At 38.5% G+C, this 21,314-nt stretch overlaps 1 protein-coding gene across 1 annotated transcript in view; it reads left to right on the top strand.

The window, feature by feature from the left end:
* The first annotated feature begins 423 nt into the window (after window positions 1-423).
* The window catches only part of CALCR (calcitonin receptor), a 113,209-nt gene continuing 92,318 nt past the window's right edge, over window positions 424-21,314 (top strand). The window contains exons 1-2 of the mRNA XM_081531466.1: window positions 424-482; window positions 669-895. Of these exons, the coding sequence (XP_081387592.1) occupies window positions 866-895 (30 nt within the window). The 5' untranslated portion in view covers window positions 424-482; window positions 669-865. The remainder of the gene's footprint in view (window positions 483-668; window positions 896-21,314) is intronic.

Raw genomic sequence — 21,314 nt, 5'->3', positions numbered from 1 at the left:
TCACCCCTGCGGAATTGGCATCCTCTGGGGGAGGGGGACAAGTCTCCCAAAAAGCTACCTCCGTCCCCTAGCCCAGACTGTCGCCCCCTTCCCAAGGTCCCTCTCAGGCTCCTCGTGTTTACGCCGCCTTTCACTCCGGGGGGTTCGTGGGGTGAGCCCCCCGCCGGGACTCCAGCAAGGCAGCGGCGGTGGGCCCAGCCCCCCTCGTGGACCAGGGGGGCAAGGGGCTGTTGCGGAGGCGCTCGGAGCTCTCCTGCTCCCCCTCCCTCTCCGGGGACAGGAGCCGGCTGACGGGGGCGGGAGGGTTCGGGGACAGGGGGGAGCTGGCGCTCATCAATTCCGCTGCCACCTCCTCTGCTTCCACGGGGGGGTGGAGGGGGACGTGGAGGCGGGCCGGGTAGGGCGGGGGAGCGGGCAGGAGAAGACTTAAGTCGGGAGAAGTTTGCGCCCAGCTCACTGCTGGAAGGGAAGGCGCCGGGAAGGTGAGCCTCCTGGACTTTGGGGAGGTTGGAATCAGGCACGGGGGATAAAGCAGTTTGCCTCTTAGCCTATAATACAAGCTGGGGTTAAGGATAAACTATCATTTAAAGCAGAATTAAAGTGTCAGGAAATCAGGAGGGGGACGAGACAGACAGCGCTCCGGACTAAAGTAGTTTTCTCTCCGCTAGGACGGCCAGCCCCCCAGGCTCTGGGTGGGCTGCGCCGCGCCGCTCTTGGACCTTCCTGGGTTGGAGAGGTGCGCACCGTCCGCACCGCACCCAGCGGCGGCCGGCAGTCTCCTGCTCAGGAGATGCCCGCTGGAGCCTGAGTTCCTGAACCTCTGGAGCCACCACCTGCGAACGCCCTTGGCTTCTACTGAGCCACCATGGAGGGCAACTCAGAGAAAATACTCCAGGTAAGGAGGGTCTTGGAATGAGAGGGATTTATTCCAAGCTCTGCGATGTTCCGGGGTATGGTGGAGATGCACTAGATACCTTGGGTTTTGATTGCAAAACTGCAGTTTGATTGTGACGTTTGAGGGTCTGATTAGGGTCACTTAGTCTCAGTCGCCTCTCCTTACCCTTGATTAAAGGAAAGCTAGTTGTCCTGGGAAGGTGCTGAAACTCAGGGTGTCATGTTGAAGAGTCCTCTGATTGTGTGTGAGTTTTACTCTGCTGTTATATCAATTTCCCTTAAAAGTTTCATTCTTCAGCTTCCTGAGTCTGAAAATTACCCAATGAGGGGCTGAACGCTGTGGATTTTTTTCTAAGAGGTGTTTATTAACTAACAGATGATAAGGCATCTACATAATGTGTCTTGGTTGTTCTTGATATTGGTAATGAGCCCAGTGGTCAATGGAGTTACTTGTTAAGTCATGTTTTACAGAGAATGATTTTCAACAATCATTTATGCATAGCAGCCATTCTTCACACCTATTAGGAAAAATATGTTGTGTGCATAGTTGCCAAAAGGGTACTCTTTTTTTCATGACGCTCTTTCCAAGGCCGGGTGAAAGACTTCAAGAAAAGCTCTAACATATTAGTTCTATCTTCCCGGAACATTCATTTTCCTTGTGGTTCAAGGAAATCCAGTCAAAGTCAAAAGTTAACAATCCAGTTAGATTTTTAACCCATTATTCAGGCTATATTTTGCAGAACTGTCTAAGAAAATTTCCTTCTGAAAGCTTTAACCTAGTATTACATAGTACATGCAAGACTAGAAGGCAGGGTTCCGTCGCCGATCTTCAGGAGACCCTGACTGCCGTAGTTAACCTGAACCAAATCATCTATTCGAGGCTATTTGTTGCATTATTTGGTGATGGAAAGTGAAATGTTCAAAATAAACCAAAGTGTGGCCACGTAGTTTCTGAAACTAATCTTCAGAAAGCAGAGTGTCCAAGTTTCAGTGTATCTTAAAGGGTAATAGAAAAACAAATAGTCCATATATTTGGGCAGCCTTCACTTACCTTTAGAGACAAAGTAGGAATGGTTTTAGTGTTGTGGGATTTATAAAGTATCATTTGTAATAGCATGTTGGTAGCCTACTCTGTGTCCAGTTGGAACCCAGCTTTAAAAGGTCAAAATTGTTGGTTTTCTACACTGGCATTATGAGAGGGTCTAAGGTGATTAGCTTTGCAAAACAGCTTTGCAGCTGAAGTCAGTATTCTCAGTGGGCACTCATTTCTGCTCAGTATTTTAACATAGGTCAAAACATCCGTTGGTCGGGATTTGCTTTGGTTCCATGCCTCTAATCTACAGTTAATTTCAGAAACTATAGCCACAAGAATAATAGTCAATCCTTGTAAAGTACTCTAAGGTTATTTATTGACCATACTGACATACCCAATATGGTAAACATGAAATCCTTATTATAACTTATTCATAAGAACACATAAATAATCTTAGAGTTGTTTTGTTTCATGATGCTCGGAGTCGAAGAAAACTCTATTCTTGGTGAACTTCTCAGAGTCTTTCAATGTTGACATGAATGAAAATATTATCTACTGCTGGTTTTTATTAGAGTAAAAATGAAGTGGAAATAAGAGACTGGTGATGTTTTCAATGATAACCTAAACCAGTGTTCTCAACTCAGGCTGTAAATTAGAATCAATGGGAGAGCTTTCAAAAAAAAAAAAAAAAAGGATGCCCAGACCCTACCTCAAACCAATTAAATCAGATTATCTGATGAGGGGGTTTACATTGTTATGGCTTCTTTAATGTGATTGTAATCTGCAGCTATGGTTGGGAACCACTGACCGAGGCAGTTTCCGTCGGGTTTGGTCGAGTCGGGTGATGTTGGAGAGTCTTGGAACATAAATGCCATATGTTCTCTTGTGGGTCTAATTTTATTTTTAATATTTATAACCTGATATCCAAAATAGAAGAAATAGATTTTTTTCCCCCCTTGATCATAGATGTTTAAACCATAATGGTTTCTGGTAAATATATATATATATATATATTTTTTTTTCCTAAAAAAACAAGGTATTGAGCCTGAAGCTTATCTGACTGTCCAGAAAATGGTTTAATAAATTAACTCTAGCTTTAAGAGCTACTGGAAACAATGTTTTACCAAATACAGAATTTGATCTCATTTTTGCTAAGACCTATATGATGTGTAATATGCAAATATGTACCCTTTTGAAGGCAGAAAAGAAGAAAATAGTACCATGCTTCTCGGCACACCAAATAGCATAACCCGGGTGCCGACTATAGTCTAGTATTTTCACGTAAATTATTTTCTTTAAAGCTTACAATAGCCTTGTGAGGTACCAGCTTTTCTTTTGATTTTACCTATAAGGAAATTAACCCATTAGGTTAATGAACTTGTTCAAAGCCACAAACTGAATAAATCTAATTTGTGTTTGAACCCTGGTCTTCTTCTTCTAAGTTCAATGCTGTTATAAAATATAGTTAATACACATATTTATATATGTACCTCTATTTAATTTAAAGACAGCATTTTTCACAAAGCAGTACTAATTAAGAACACAGATCCTGACAGGGATCTCCTTGAGTTTCATGTCTAACTACCATCTTCTAGAAGAAGCTGTATGGTTTGGGGCAAATTATATAACCTTTGCGTATCTTAATTCTCTTCATGAAATTGGGTTTTTTTTTAATGAGAATTAAATGAATTAATGTTTGTAAATCACTTTGAGTAGGTGCCTGGTACGTAGTAGGTTCTATCTAAGTGCTATATTTTTTAAATGTCATTTATTCAAAAAGTATTTGTGATTATTTGTGATATGCCAAGCATTCCATTAAGCCTGAGGTACCTAGACAAATAATGACCTGTCCTCAAGGTCAGTAGAGAATGACCAGTACATAAGTAATATTCCACTCAGGTATGAGATTTTATTCAACTTTAATTATAATTAAAAGCATTATTTTATGTGACCACTCTTGTGCTTTTCAATATTGACATGATCTTATAGAGGTTTATATAATGACTATTACAAAACAAATTACAAATGAGTATTACAAACCAAGTGATAATATTTTGTGTTGTCACCACAAAATGGTATTATCTTGTTTTCAATTCTATCAAAACACAGAAAATAATATTAATTTATGTTTCTGGCTTCACTTTATGAGTGTAGAAAATTAGTAATATGGAAAGGTGCTAAGTTTTTATAATTTTATTTTAGAAATGAAGAATTGAGAGAGGAACAATTGATAGAAAATGTCTTCAGAATCTATTTCTCAATATTTGCAAGTGCAATTTTCTTGAATTGTTTTTCCAAAAAGGGTGTTGTCTGTTTGGAATGTAGTTTAGTGCCTTTTTTTTTTTCAAGAAAAAAAATTTTATGGTCAGAAGCATGGATCGAGGAGTGCAGTTAAAGGTGTCTAATACCCAGCCAGCCAGCCGGCTCTGCAAGACCATTTCTCATGGAAGCTGACTGTGCTTCTCCCACCGTGCCTTCGGCTCCATGCCCTTGACCTGCACTGCAGGGTACCCCCAGGGTTCCTCTGGGTACCTGAAGTATAAGATTATGTCTTTGTTCAAATGAAAAACCTCTCTTTATTAAAAGTAGCATATGAATCGGTATTCTCTGTAGAGGAATAATACAAATACTCTAAACCCAAGGAGCTGTTTCTCAAAGAAATAAAGTACCTGGCTCCACGAAATATTTTCTGCTTTTGTAATCAGTATTTAATCATTCTATTTCATTAAAATTTCTGTTTGCAAATGTGTGTCTTGCTTCTGTCTTATCAAGGCTCAAGGCTACTCCAGATTTTTCTCATGGAGGCTGCATTTTTCTTCTACGTAGTTTCACTGCAACCCCTCTCATTTAAGCTTTTATTACCTTCAACAAAATACTTAAATGTTCCCCTAATATTCAGCCACGTTTAGTCTCTCTGCAATGCATTCAGTGTTACACAACAGGGTCAGACTTGTTTTCTAAGCTCCCATTTTGTCACCCTGTATTCATAATTTATTCAGTGACCACCCTGGGAGCCTAAGACTTAGAACCACTCTTCAGCCTAGCACTGAAGAGCTTTCATGATGTGATCTCATTTTATCTTTCCTACCTAAGTCAAGTAGAAAACCTCAACAGCTTCCTAATTCCAGTTCCAAAGCCATAGTGATGCCACAAAAACTGAATCCAGTCTCTCCTTCATTTTCAGCCCTTATGAAAATTTTCAGCGGGCAGTTTGAATTGATATTCTATTGCCTCAGAATTGGGGTATGGGTGGGTGGGGGGTCCCTTTACATTAATGGTTTAGTTGCAGAACTGCTTTACTCTGGTTTTAGTTTTTTCCTGCAGCCCCATCCCCAATCCTTGCCTTTTATTTGCCTGGTAGTTCAGAATTTGGCGTTTCAAATATCACCTTCCCCTGTCCTTCAAAACATATTCAACATTCCCCAGTAACACGTTTAACAAATTATCATCCTCATAGCTTTGGTCATATTTAAAAACTCAATAAATGTTTACTAAGTGCCCATTACAGTCCTAGTCCGGGCATATTGTGACAAATTACAGTTCCTGCCTTCACAGGGGACTGGAAGAGTCAGGCAACCCAACAGACAATCACGGGCCCATGGGGTAAGTACTCCAAGAGAGACGCCAGTGAGCGCTGCCCAGGGAGGAACAACGCCGAGCTGGACACTGCGGAAGCGTTCCGAGGGAGGTGACCCTAAGTGGGGGCATGATTCAGCATTTAAGTGACAAAACAATGAGCCAGATAAGCAGGGGAAGAGATGAGCTGTGTGTTATAGGCAGGACACCAGACAATAAAAAGCCTGGAGGCTTGAACCAACATGGTGATTTGGGAGAAGCCACAGGTATCCAGAGGCACCCAGGAGGTATCCTGCGATGCAGGACACGGAGTAAAAGGCCCGCGGGGAGAAGCACCTATAGCTCCAACGAGATCTAGTCTTGCCGAGCCAACCGGGTATTAGAGCAGTATGGAATCTGCCTTCCTTTTAATTTGTATCCATCCACCTTCCATTCTAATACTCTTCCTATCTTTCAGCCAGACTGATGTGCCAAAATGGCAGATCTGATTATTTAAATGACCTCTTGTAGCTCTTTCAAGGACCCCCATTGTCCTCATGACGAAATGCAAACCCTTTAGCACAGCGGCATGGGAGCCTCTTGTGACCCATACCATGCCGACCCTGCCAGAAAGAATCAAAATACCTTACTGCAGTAACAGGGAGGAGAAACAATTAAAGTCACCTTGGTGGAGATAGACAAGAAAAAGGAAAAACAATAACAGGAGCTTACAGGGGTCTGCAAGGGTAGTTGATGCATGATAGAAATGTAAACTAGGAAAAGGGAGGGAAAGGAACGATTGTGCGATCAATTCCAAATTCCTTTCACAGATAATAGGAGAGATGGATGTCCTTCCCATAGGACAAGTAATATTTTGGGAAAGGCAGATAAAGAATTTAATTAGGAATGTGATGCATTTGGCTTATCCAAGTGGCAATGTCCAATAGAAGTAGATACATAAATGTGTTTCAAGAGAGAATTCTGTACTAGAGGTACAGGTTTGGGAGACAATCATATATCTATTTCAGCTGATGGTGTAGGAATGGAGGATATAGCCTATAGAGAAGTAAAAAAAAGAGTCAAAAATAAAGGGACAAAAGGAAGCAGAAAAATAAGAACATCTAAGACAGAACATTCGAGAAAGCCATTTTTTTAAGGGTCAGGGGAAAATGAGCCTGCAATAAAGATAGAGATGAAAGGTTAGATGAAAGGAAGAAACACAAGAAAATGTCTATTAGGGAAGCCAGAGAGGATAGAGTGGGCAGGCACCTAGACTCAATGTTGCAAGTAAGTCAAATGGGATAAGGATTGAGAGATTGCAACTGTATTTAACTAAGAACAAGAAGTGAGGAAATGCAAGCATTGAGTGTACACGACAATTTCAATCAGTTTGATATACACTCCTTACTTTATCTCCCCTTTTTGAAATCTTACAATTCCCTCAAATTCCCTATAGTTTAACTTAAATACTGCTTCTTTTTTAAGTCTTTCCAGTGGTCAATTCCCCTGCTCCCAAGCAAGATATAATATCACACCCTGTGATATCTCCTTCCCTGGGGCTTCCAGAGGTAGTGTGCATGCACACCTGTGTGTGTGTGCCTCTGTGTATATAAAGTATTCTTTCCTTTTGTCATTCATTTATTGAAATAAACTCTTAATCTCTTTGATATAACAGTGTATTAGGGGAAAATATGAGTTTTATAAATCCCCTCCCTGCAAAGATTGCAATCTAGAAATATCCACCTTTCAGCACCCAAATGTCTCCCAGAATATTTGTGTACTTAGAAGCCGCACAGGTGAATTATACAAGTGAAAGATGCCAATTTTGGATCACAAAGTATACCATTTTATATTTGTTTTATGGCATTTTATTCTCCATTTTCTGTTGTGGATATCTGTTTTTTTTTTCTTATTTCCCTACTATATTAAAAAGGACAGTCACATATTTATCCCATATCCAGCACACACAAGAGACATCTCTTCTCTTCATGAAATGGGTTAAATTTACCTAAACATGGTCATGCTCTTTTTTCCCCTGTAATTATCTTTGTTACATTGAGGCTTAAATTTTTCCTCTTTTATGGTATCAGCTCAATATTGCTACATATTTCAGCCCCTTCTCTCTCAAATCAATAATCCATTCACATCTCAAAGCTTCTTACACCCACACTCTTATTTCTGGATTGAGTCGGTGTTGATTGGAAGAGCCAACTCTGGTTCCTTCATTGAGCATTTAAAACAGAACTTACCTATTCAGAGCATAGCATTTTGTTTAGGCATGCAGAAGCATTTCCCACCGGCCTCTTTACACTTTCTTAATCACAAAGTAGATTCTTCTACTTCTCCCATGCTTCTTGCACTAGGCGGAAGCTACTTAAGTAGTATTTATTTTCTGTAGAAAAGGAAAAAATAGAACTGACCGCTCTCATTTACCAATATGGACTGGCATCCTGGGAGCAATTAATTCTCAACTGCTTGAATAACTGATCATCAGCAAGTTAATACCTTTTACACGTTAGGAATATAAATAAAATAGTTACGAAGCAGCTATAATTCACTGAAGTCCTACTGTGCTGGAGAGACTGATGTGCCGTCACTTCTCATGACATTCCTATGGAAGATTATCAATCCCACTCCATAGATGAGGAGGCAGAGACACAGAAAGCCAACGAGGCTCACCAAGCTTCTCGGAAGCGGCAGAGCTGGAACTCAAACCTGCTTGCCTAATGCCAAAAGATTGGTTTATTTCATGACTGAGGTCAAATGACATTTGGATGACAACTTAGACATCTTTTATTAGATTGTATATGTGAATTGTCTTGAATGATCAGAGCCTTTAATAACCAATGGAATGGGGAGCGCCTCTCTGTGGACATTTAAGTCAATCTCTCTGGAGGTGTCAAGCTCAGTTTTCGCACCCACTAGGGTTTCAGGAACTAAGCCTCTCTCAATAACCAATGCCCAGGAATTTGGACTCATTATCCTGTGTTCCTGAGCCTCCTCTGGTTCACGTCATATGCCAAGTGGGCATTCTAGGTAGCTGTGTACATACATAGGAATTTCCTGCACAGCAGTGAAAACATGAAATGTGACATTAGTTCTTCTAGGATTTTAGGCTTTTATGTCTGACCCAGCCTATTTCTATGAACTAACCAAATTAATTTATTATAAACAAATATGAATTTGGTGTCAGCTGACTATGAAAACTGTATTTATCCCTTTCTGGAGCCCAAAAGTAATAGCACTTACCCCAGGACTAGACTAGGAAAAAGATTATCACTTTGATGATAATAATTTTTAAAGGAAAGTTCTGCCATTTTTTAGAAATTTCCTCTCTGGTGAGGTTTTCATAAAGTCAACTTGGGCAACAAGGGAAAAAAGACAGGTGAAGTGCACTGCTGCCAAATTTAAATTTCAAATGGGCTCGACTCATACATTAATTAACCCAAACTTCAGCATAATTATTTGTTGCTAACCTTAAGTCTGACAAACAGAATTCTTACAAGCAGGAGAGTGTAGAAAATGTCAGTGTTTATGGACATTGAGGTGGGATCTCTTTAGCCCAAGATTCAGAGAAGTTCACAGCACAGAGAGCACAATAATGCAAATTGCTTTAACACCTCATTCCCTGGACCCACCACAGGGCTAAAAGGTCAGGACAATATTAGAACACTTTTTCATCCCTAACATCATATAGACTGCAAAGATGGCAGTAAGGCAAAAGAAAAAATCCCAGCAAAGTAGTGAGTGATCACTGTTGCTTAAGGGCCAATTCAGGAACTACGAGACTTTATAGGCTCGCTTCTTTTCCCCACTCAAAGCGAGAATAATTTTATTGCCTCCAATGAGGAAAATGTATATTCTTGCAAATTAGATATATCATTTTAGTGAATAGAAGGTCAATGAGAAACTTCGCCTTTCTTCTTAGCTACTGAAATGTTAATAACTGGGGCAGATTTGGGTAGTGGCAACTTGGAGTCAGCACATATCAACACTGGAAGTAGTCTCTCTGAGCTGCGTTTTAATTTGTTAAAAGGCACTCCTAGTATTTGAGGTGATGCCATATGTTTTCTCAGTAGCTAATATTTTATCCACATTTTTGATGTGGGATCAAATGCTTTTACTAAAGTACAGACTGAGGCAGAGATGGCGTAGTTCCCCACCAGTAGATGACAGTGCTGCCCTGTTAACTCCGGCCTTCTGACTCCAAGTCCAGTGCTCTCCCTGAAGAGTCTGCAAAGGGGCAGGGAGTCATGACCATTTGCAGGCAAGTATTTGCATGAATGTACTTAGAGATGACCACATGGAGAGTTAAACACATAAATAAGAATGGCCCTGGGTTACATTCCATAAAAGGCCCAGCCTGTCTCCGGAGCCCCCTGCCTTCTCTTAGTTTCCCAAAGCCCTACCACTCATGGTGTTCCCCTTTATTCCAGAAACCTGCTCTCCTAAGGAAAAGCCCCACTGCTTGTCTCTCCACAGTCTCCCCCTCAACTCCCCTTTGCCCCCACCCCCAAACCAATTGCTTTTCTTTTACCCTATTCCTACAAACCCTGCCATCTGCAGATGATCTAGTAGTGGCATAAACCCTGACTCTCTTCAAGAAAAAAACAACCACATTATCAATGACTCAGGAGGTAATTCTTGAACCTGGCATTCACTGACATGTGTTATTTGACCAAATCAGTTTGGATCTTTAGTATCAAATTTGAAGCTTGATGCTACACTTTAGCATATTAAAAGCTTCGAAGTCCCATTTGCCCTGTATCCTCCACGGGCAGTGTAACCAACCAGGGTCATCCCTTGCAGGGACTGCTCCACTGTCTCCTGGCTGGCCTGCTCACTAGGCCTTGCACCCCTCCCCTACATAGTCTCTGCTCAGAACCTGAAGTGAACTCCTAACGTGTAAATCAGAGCAGGTTTCCCTCCACCCCGTGCATCATCGTTAAGGGCTTCCCACCACACCTGAGCCCTTGCTGCCCCGCTCTTTGTCGTAGCCTCAAGTGCTCTGTGACCTGGCTGTCACAGCCTCATTGCTCCCATCTCATTTACCTGGACCTCTCAGTCCACCGCACTCATCTTGATCCATTCACTGGAGCACAACACGTCTTTTTCCTCCTCACACCCTTCACAGGAGCTCTTCCCTCCGTCTGGGATGCTCTTTCACTCATTTTCACGTATCTAGCCGCTTCCCTTACTTCAAACCTTAGCTTAAATGTCACTCCCTCAAAGAGGTCCACCACAGTCAATCATGCTTTCTAAAGTGTGTGTTTCCCTGTTCATCTCTCTCTGTCTCAGCTCCATGATTATTTCCTAATAGTTAGTACAGTTCATAATCATTTTGTTTTCCGTTCCCGTCTCTTTTCTATCACCTTCATTAGAATATAAAGCCCATCAGGTCTGTCCTGTTGATTCTTTTTACTTCCAGCACTCAATTAATACCTATTTAGCAAATAAAGGTATATATTCATTTAATCTTGTCCTCACAGCATTTCTCAATTTACACAGCCACAAGACCCTTTTGTGATACACCAGTTCTTAATACCCTGCTGAAAATCTTTGGGAAATCTGCCTTTTCAGAAAGTTAAGATAATAACAGGAACTTTAAGTACTGATGCAAGGGTGGCTTGGGGCAGGTGGGCCTTTTTGATCATTTTCAAATTTCCTCTTAGATGCAGCTGTTCACAGTGGGATTGACCGTATGATGTCATATTCATGAGTCTAAATGGGTCTGGTACCTGCTGAGACAGAACCATATCCAGGCTTGTAAGAGCTAATTTTAGTCTGTATTGCTTTGGAGGATATGTGTTTTCTTAAAAACATCTAATCATTGTTATAAATATTCATAATTATATCTTCTGTTCACAGACTTGGTTGAATCTGTAATTTTTACTAACCAAGATTATCACCTACCTGCTTTGCTGCCTATATATAAAGACAGGCATTTCTAAGTAAAATGCTGAAGAACTTTCTATGAATTATTTGGTTCAAATAGGATTTTTCAATAAGTATTTCAAGTTGCAATATGCAAAAACTAGCTGAAAAAAAGGCATTCCGTCATGATAACCAACTTGTACATGGTAGGTTCTTAGGAATTAAGTTTTGGTGTTGTGACTGACAGGAACAAAGTCAAATGTGAAACTTTGACCAATATCTGATTCACAACAAAGTGTGTAATTTTTCATTTTCAGGGAAAGTACGTATTAAAAATTTTCAAGGAACTTGGTTATAAAATAGATTTATTGAAATATTTCAATAATGATAATAACATCTAATAGTTACATAGCACTTACTATGAGCCAGTAATGTTCTAAGCCTTTTATAGATATTAAGATATTTAATCTTCACAGCAACACTCTCAGGTAGGTACAATTATTATCCCCTTTGCACAATAAGGAAACAAAAGCACAGAGACGTAAGTTACTTGTGCAAGAACACACAGCCAACCCAGGACAGAATTGGAAAATGAAGGAGGTCTGGCTTCAGAGAGTAAGTAAATCCTAAAAGAAAAATGTGTTTATTGTACATTTGTGTTAAAAGCTTAACAGTCAAAGTGTTGTTATCATGATGTAAAATGTCAACACAACATTATAAACAACTATACTTCAATAAAATAAATTTAGTAAATAAATAATGTAAAATGTCTTTCACTTTTAAATTTTTTTCAACAGGGGATCGTGGATTTCTCTCTTTTTAGAAAATTAAAGAAATTGAAGTGGTCTTTCTTATTTGTTCTAAATGTTAATCTCTCCAGCTGTCATAGGATGCACCCGAGGTGATAGTACTCCACTGTGGTTTATAAGAAGGGGAAATTGTGCTTTGCTAAGTTGACATCTCATTCATAAAAATCAGAGTCAAATGCAAAAACTTTGTTCTATTATTGTAAAGGTGCAATTTCTATTTAAAAACAAAAGCAAAATTTTGTCTTAGCAAAACACAGTTTTAAATAAAATTTCAAAACTATATCTTGATTACTTACATGAAAATTAGTCAGAAACCCATGATATATAGGGTTTTAATGATGTGGAGGGAAAAAAAATTGCTCTAAAAATGGCAAGTAGAAATACATTGAATTTTAATCAGTCTAAAAACGGTCAAGTTTCCTATTCACTCACTTGAAGATGATAAACTTTCCAAGATCTATTTTGGAGCATGGCAGCACTTTTCCATGTGTTGTGAATGGTCTTATTTCCCTGTGAGATGACTACTTTGGCACTCTGTGTACTTGTGGAGGGGGTGGAGGGTGGGGGTGGGGAATCTGTTCAGATAGTCAAAGGAAAATCTGTGTGTATTTCCATGTTCAAGCTGCTCAGCCTTTTGCAAGTGATTTTTATTTACCATCTGATATGTTTTTAGTGTATTTACCATATCTGCAGTTATTTTCCTTTCTAATATCAATTTTAGCTCCTTTGTTCACTGTTTTTTAATTTTTCACATATTCTATTATGTGATATGTTTCAGTCTAAAGCTTTTTTTCCCCTCCCCTACTTTATGGCTCATTTTAAGAATAATGAAAGAAAGAATGGAAAACGTGTGTTTCTGGGGCATTTCACAGAATATTGATCTAGAACCTAACTGCTTCACATTAGCCTATCCAATTTCACTGTGAATCAGGTTATTTTTCTAGCAATAGGTTATCATTTTAGAGGCAAGGGAAATGAATGCAGTATAAAGGAAGAAGGTTTAATCCTCCAAAGTTGTATGAAGTGTAATCACATTCATGGAGGGGGGGAAATGTATATACAGCACAAGGAGAAGCAGTTTTATTTTATTTCAATCTAGTTAGAAAAGAAAATCTACTCTTAATATTTGTTGTGTCAATTTGATATGATGCTACATTCTAAGTACTCAAGAAAAATAAAAGGGCTCAGTAACATCTTTGCCCTTTATCAATCTCAAAATATTACAGAGTAATATTTATATTACCCTCAGTTAATACAAAATATCCTCTGAGGACAGAAAGGAAAAAAAAGAAATCACTTGGTCTTTAACACAGAAACTTGTCTTGAATGCTTTTGAAGATTGATCAGTGTCTGTAGCAGAGCAGAGCACTTAGCATCCTATTCTGTTTAGGGAACCTTCAGATAGCCTAATCAATTTAACAGAAGTCCAAAGTTTCGTAGACATTGCCTTGTAGAATTCATTTAATCCCAGCCTAAGTTCTTCTCTGCCAGAAAGCCAAAGAACAGTCTGGCTTACACACTGAAGAAGAGCTGACTGACTCTGATGATAACAGATTGGAGCTGGAAAGGTGAGATGGAACCTTTCTTTGTGGATTTAACAAATTTTTCCCACCCCCCTTCCAGTCTGTACTACCTCTCAGCGTAACAAGGACAATACTTTTAAGCCTTTCTTCATATTTATTTAAATGCCCAGCTAAATGATTCAGAATAAAACCCAAAGTTTTAATAACACCAGGTTTTGACAATAAAAGTTGTCTCTCACCATCCATTTGTCATGTGTGCCTGTTCCCAAATTTCATTCAGATTCTTAACACCTAGTTATGTTCCTTTAAGTTAGTCCATGATCTGCTTGTGTGTTACGAATTTGCAAAAGAATGTAACACCTTTCTCTCATGCCTCCTCTTCTCAGTCACTTATCAATCTTCTAAAACAACCTTTTCCCCACTCCTTAGTATGCATCTTCTTACAGATAATTAGAGAAGATCTTAGAGGTCCTAATCCAACCCCTTCATCATACAGATGAAGCAATAATGGAAATATGACACCTCCGTTATCACATAGATATTTCCCTTTATGCCCTTAGTCAGATGTTTTGGGAGAACAGGAAAAAATAGCTGTTCTAGTTCCATACCATGGTGCATTGAACAATTTATAGATTTGGAGGTATGTATTAGAAAGAAAATAGGACCTTCTCTATCGAGGAGAATTCTCCATCAGATCATAGCAGTATAAGCTGAATTTATCCTTCCTTTTGATCTCATCACTCTCCAGAATCTACAACTGCCAGATGCCACCCCACAATAAAGAAAAGAAAGGGTCGAGATCCAGAGGTAACCCGCATGATAACTAGCAGGAAGAAATGTGGGGAGCTAGATGGCACCTTAGGGGACCCCCTGAGTTGTCCAGGCTGATGGACATGAAAATAGACTTGGGCAGAAGAAAAAACAATCTTATCTGGTCTTACCATTATTCATTGTTTCCAAGCTGGAAAAAAAATTTTTTGAGTCTCTTGTCTTTTTTTTCTTTCCTCTTCACAATACTTTAAGGCTGAGCTCTGAAATAGGTATTGCTGGGTTTTTAAGTGATAATCACGAATGTGTTTTGCTTTTAGGATTTTTCAGTGTGCTTATTTAAATAACATTCAAAACTTTCCCAAGGCAATTTGCTGATGGAATTGCCTTCAGGTGCATTCAGGACCTTAAGGGACAAATAGATGGGACAGGTGACTTTTTAGGGAGATGATGGAGGGATTGCTGGGACAGAGTTTCAAGTACAACACCAAAGAGGGGCTTGGAAATATCAAGGACCATCTGCCAACTGTGCATGTACTAGGGGAATATGGAAGGGAAATGCCACAAAAAAATAGTAAGGACTACCATGTATCGGGCTTTTGATAAATGCCATTCTATGCACCAACATGTATTGTCTCATTTAGGCTCCACAACAACCCTACAAGCTAGCTATTTTTATTTCCATTTTACAGATAGGTAAACTGAAAATCAAAGAAGCTAAATAAATGAATAATAATAAAAGAAATGAAGATAATTATAATTATTAATAATATGTTAATAATAGATTAATTTAAAAACTAACATTTTGGAGGGCTTACTATGTTGGTTCTTAAGTGAATTATCCCATTTAATACTCATAATAATCAAGGTGTTATTATTATACTCCTTTTACTTCCCGGGAATAATGAGCCTTAGAGACATAAGGAAAGATGATGTAACTGGAAGCAGAGGCCAGATTTAAATGCAAACAGCCAAACAACAGAGCCCATGGTAGAGTAGCACCCCATCCTCTGCTATGAAAAGCAGAACATACTTTCTCACCCAGGTCTGTCTGCTGCTCAGTCATGATTTTTTCACGGTCCCACATGGTCTTTAAAATAGTAGTTCTCAAATTTCATCTGATGACCCATGTGGATCCATGATGAGGTTTCACTGTCTGGCCCCAAAATTAAAAAGATCAAATAGCATGTCAAGAGTTTGTCCTACCACTGAGTGTGTTCAGTTTAAAGGATTGTGTTTTGTTCTGAGATATATGCATCCCTTTCTGGAGCAAAAAAACAAAATCCATTCTTTTTAATCTAATGATGATAACAGTTGATGACAGGTTTTTAAAAAGACTCTTTATTTAAAAATTATGAATTCATCAACCGTATGTCCCCTACCTCACACTGGAGACAATGGGAGAGGAATTGTACTTATTAATAAATTTTGAAATCAAGGCTCTTCTGAAAAAGAATGCTGTTAGGGATGAAGGGTGGTACAGAAAGCAAACTCTGTAAAATTTCCCAAGATCAACCCTTATGCTAGTAAGTACCACTTTATAGTTTTTAAAAATTTTTCAAGGAAACAGGTTATACTTGAAAGAAAATGGTATCGGTGAATACACATATCTTTACAGTGTAGCCCTCTTCATATGCAAAACACCTAAGCCTTGGTTGAGTAGAGCACACAGCATCTAGGAAGTACATTCACATTCAGTATCTCATATGATCCCCACTCAACACTCTATGAGGCAGTACATGCTTTAAAGGATACAGCAGAATGTACTGCTTATTAACATTGTTTGGCCTTGCTTAGCTAACTCCGCTTCCTTTAAAGAAGAAATTATTTCTATCTTAAAGGATTATTTATGGATTTACTATAAAGTAGGGAAAGTGTCAAGAATGACACAAGATAAACAGCAATCAGTAACTGCTATCTAGTTTTAATTATTTTGATCCTCATTTTATAGAAAAGAAAACTTTAACTCAGGTTAAAATGTGCGCTAAAGGAGTCCATTTAGTTTAGTAATAAAGTTGGGGCTTGAGCCTAGTTCTCTTCACAGCCCAAAGCTTCTCTTGGTTACCCCTCACCCACAATTTTAAGTGAACCCCAAACCTTCTTTCTGCTATCCCGCACCGCAATTCCACTAATGGCAAAACCCTGAGAAATCCCATTGATTTAAATGTGCCTCCATTATTCTGTAGATGTATGTTTTAGACTATGGTGTCCATATGGGCACAGTACATAAGCTTATCAGTAGGAAAATCAGATGAAATGAAAATGACTGATTGCATATATCCATCCAATAAAAACATTAAAACAAAGACAAGTGGGAATGGAAATTGTAAAGATCACCAGATGATAATAAAAAGTAAGATCTTGCAGGACATAAAGGAGGGAGTCACTGAAGGTCATCAGTTTCATGGGAAGATAAAATTTGAAAGTGGATCCGTGACTTTTATGTCTATAAAAAACGACCTCATTGTGTGACTAGTTCAGAACTAGCAGATCCGTTTTTCTAAATTACAAACACTGATCATCAGTGTGTTGTTTATTTCTATTTAAATTACCTGAAGGGCAACTTCATCTCCTTAGAAGACAGCGTGGCTTTAATTGCCAATGGAAGATTAGAAAAAGTAGGCATTTCAGTGATTCCTTACAAAGAAGCTTTGTTTCCATCCTAATGCTAAAGAATAAGAAGTTTCTGTCTTTTTAAGAAAAAGGAGAAGTATGACATGTTTCAGTCCTCAGAGCACGTGAATGAGGAAGGAAAACCAATTCCTTTTCTTTCAGAGGGGTTTTCTCTTAATATAGCAGGCTCTAATTTAGAGTTCCATCTCTTGTTTTGAGCTCATTAGTGATCTGGGTCTTGAATAGCTGCTTCTAATATATTCAGGGACAAGTGTATAGGAATACACAATGTGTTATGAGAATAAATATCTTGAACTTAAAGCATTTTAACAAATATTGTTTCATATCTTCCTGTGATGTGGGGTATCATTTTGCAGCTGAGAGCTTGTCACATAGTCTGTCAGCCACCAGACAGGGAAGATAACAAGGCTGGACCTCCAAAGGAAAGTTGTTCAAGAGACAGGGACACCAGTGAGAAAATGAGAGAGAGAAAGATAACATTTGGGAATCTCAATTATCAAATGCACTGATTATGAAAAGGGCTTGAAAATATTTGTACTCAAAGGCCAACATATTTTTTAAAGATTAACTTTGCTCCATGAAAATAAAGAGTACAAATATTCAAAATGCTCTTTTCAAGTACCAGGTCTTTTGCCAGAAACTCTTCACTACACCTAAGGGTGAGAAGTGGTGGGGGGTGGTCACAGCATTTAGCTTTGGGCCTTGCAGAGTTATTTCAGGTAATAAAAATACTTTAGATGAAATAATCGAGCTGACCACTAAAGGTGAAAGTCCCAGGAAGTAGCTATTTTTCTTCCTGAAACAAATGGCAGAATAATGTCTTTTTAAATAGTACAAATAATTAAACAATTGTCAAACCTTGGTATACAAAGAAATGAAGATCCTACTGATATGACAGCTTTGGAAACTATGACTGCTGGCATGATAATTATATGAAAAACAGAAATTGTTTTATTTCTTTCTAAAAATTGGATACAGGGCAGTAGTTATAAGGGTGTTTTTATTTTTGTTTTATGTTTTCTATATTTGTTTGTTTTAACAATAAAAAAAGTTTTAAGAAAAAGAAAAAATATGGATATAAAAGAGACTTAGATTTAAATTTGTTTATTCAAATCACATGTATTAAGTGCTCACTCTGGACTAAGCATTGTTTTTGACAATTGAAATACAGTAATAAAAGAGACAAGGCCATGCTTCCCAGGAAGTATTCTAATGCAGAAGATGGGTAGTAAACAAGTAAATATAACCAAAAGATTAAAAGGAGTCAGGGTCTTGCCTTATCAAAGGTCAAAACATGTCATGAAATTGAAATAGCTAATATACCATGGTATAGACACAGAGAAGCATAAATAGATCAATGGAACTAGATAAAGAGGCCGGAAACACCTCAAAATTTAACATATGATAACATTGGCATTTCAAATCAGGTGGTGAAATGATGAGAAATTCAAAATGCATGTCTGCATTGTACCATACTCATAAATACTGATGTATTGCAGGTCTAAGTGTAAAAATTAAAACTGTAGATGTACTAGAAGGAATAAAATGTATTTGCTATTCCTTAGATGTTATAATTCTGAGCTTAATACAAAACACCCAAAAGGTTAGGAAACTTTTTAGGTTAAAAAATCCAATTTTTAAAAAATAAGATTATAAATCCATGGAAGATGAACCACATAGCCAAAGTTATTATAATAAGGCATTTAGCCACACTAACAATCAAGGAAAAACAGGTGATTTTAGTATTACTTGTCAAAATTACAACTGCTCGCCTGCTGTGGCCTAGCATTTCTGTTTATCATCTACCCTAGAGAAGTGAGGGTCTTTCTGTATACATCCTTCAATACCTCTGTAATGTTCCATGCAGTATTATTTATAGTTCTTCATAGATGCTGCTGCTGCTGCTGCTAAGTGGCTTCAGTCGTGTCCAACTCTGTGCGACCCCATAGACGGCAGCCCACCAGGCTCCCCCGTCCCTGGGATTCTCCAGGCAAGAATACTGGAGTGGGTTGCCATTTCCTTCTCCAGTGCATGAATGGGAAAAGTGAAAGTGAAGTCGCTCAGTCGAGTCCGACTCTTAACGACCCCATGGACTGTAGCCTACCAGGCTCCTCCGTCCATGGGATTTTCCAGGCAAGAGTACAGGAGTGGGGTGCCATTGCCTTCTCTGCTTCAAAGATGGATACTCCCTAAACACCAATCAATAGGGGAATTGTTAAATGTATGTGGCATATGTGTATTATGCAATACAATACAGTTATTTGAAAAGAATGAAGTAGATCTATATGTGCCTGCATGCGTACTGAGTTGCTTCAGTTCTGTCTGACTCTTTGTGATCCCATGGACTGTAGCCCACCAGGCTTGTCTGTCCATGGGATTCTCAGGCAAGAATACTGGAGTGGCTGCCATACCCTCCTCCAGGAAAGTGAAAGTGAAAGTCGCTCAGTCGTGTCCAACTCTTTGCGACCCCACGGACTATGCAGTCCATGGAATTCTCTAGGCCAGAATACTGGGGTGGGGAGCCTTTCCCTTCTCCAGGGGTGCTTCCCAACCCAGTGATCAAACCTGCATATCTTTGTCTCCTGCATCAGTAGGCGGATTCTTTACCACTAGCACCACCTGGAAAGCCCTAAATCTTTATGTACTGCCATGGAAAAAGGTTCATATACTAAGATAAGAAAGTTTCAGGGGAATATATTTTGATAGACAGATTTTCTTGTAGAATGGTGTGTTCTACACATATCTATGTGCACATAAAAATATCTAGAATGGTAAACCTCAAATTGTTCATGGTTTCCACTTTTGAACAGTTATATTGGAGAAGTGGGATGAGTATGAAGGATAACTTTAACTTATCTAATATAAAATAAAGTAGAAAAATGTTTCCTTCAATTTAGATTTAGTGATTAAAAATATGTATTTTGTTAAAGGCAATAAGAAAAAAAGCAGTGGAAATTTTTTAAAACAAATTTCAATTAAAAATTAGAGAACATATTGAAGATGTCCCATGTCAAACAGCATATACTATATTCTTCTTGAATAGGATCTTTGAAGGAAAATGCCCATGTTCATTTTTGAACTGTTTGCAGGATATAGTATTTAAGTTAAGCCATGCATGGTGAAATATCTGTTCCAAGTGCTTGATCATCCAATTTACTGAATTCAGTATTACAGATTAATTTTATTTTTTTTATATTGGAAAATACTTATTTTTAATTGAACAACACTGAGCACATTTTCTTTTTCTGAGCATTTCTTTGTCCACTAATGTTGAGTGCATCCACACAAAAGTTTAAGTTCAGCATGAACTCCACGCCCACTTTTTTTGGTTGGTTTAGATTCTCTTATATACTTACTAGATGTTAACAAAATCTATATTAGTACCAGTTGCAGTTGTAGTGGTACATTTACACTGAAGTTTTATTATAAGCAAATATGTATTTTATCAGAATTTTGACTTTATTATGTGTCATCTTCATATAGTTTTGAAAAACTACATGCTCATTACTCAAGTTTTTAATAATCTGTGCCTCTTCTCCATTGAGATTCTAATGAGTCCATATATAATGATAGAACTAGAGAACAATCATAAAATATATTGGTATAGTTATTGAAGAAGTTATATTTTAAAAACAACAGCAACTAAACTGTTTGCTATCAGCAACAATTAATTTTCTCTCAGTGTATGTTGTAATTATGAAAGTCCAAATGCTCTTCCATATAGCCTATAAACAGAGAAGATAAATTAGCAAGCACCTCGATCGAACATCGATTTATAGAATATCTAATGATCAGTTTTAACTAGTTTCACTTAGAGTCTTGTTGTAGTTCAGTTATAAACATTCTTGTTTTTCTGTCAGTAAAGAGAATTTGCTAGTTCTCTTGCAGGGAAGACTATTTTACTCAATATTTTCCTATGCTTTTTAAAAAATTAATTCATTTATTTTAATTGGAGGCTAATTACTTTACAATTTTGTAGTGGTTTTTGCCATACATTCACATGAATCAGCCATGGGTGTACATGTGTCCCCTATCCTGAACCCCCCTCCCCCCTCCCCCTCCCTCCCCATCCCATTCCTCTGGGTCATCCCAGTGTACCAGCCCTGAGCTCCCTGTCTCATGCATCGAGCCTGGACTGGCGATCTATTTCACATATGGTAATATACATGTTTCAATGCTATTCTCTCAAATCATCCCACCCTCGCCTTCTCCCACAGAGTCCAA

Source organism: Giraffa tippelskirchi, chromosome 10, assembly GCF_054371585.1.
Source record: "Giraffa tippelskirchi isolate mGirTip1 chromosome 10, T2T-mGirTip1v1.2.pri, whole genome shotgun sequence".
Classification (NCBI taxonomy): domain Eukaryota; kingdom Metazoa; phylum Chordata; class Mammalia; order Artiodactyla; family Giraffidae; genus Giraffa; species Giraffa tippelskirchi.
This window is presented reverse-complemented; position numbering and strand designations above follow the sequence as displayed.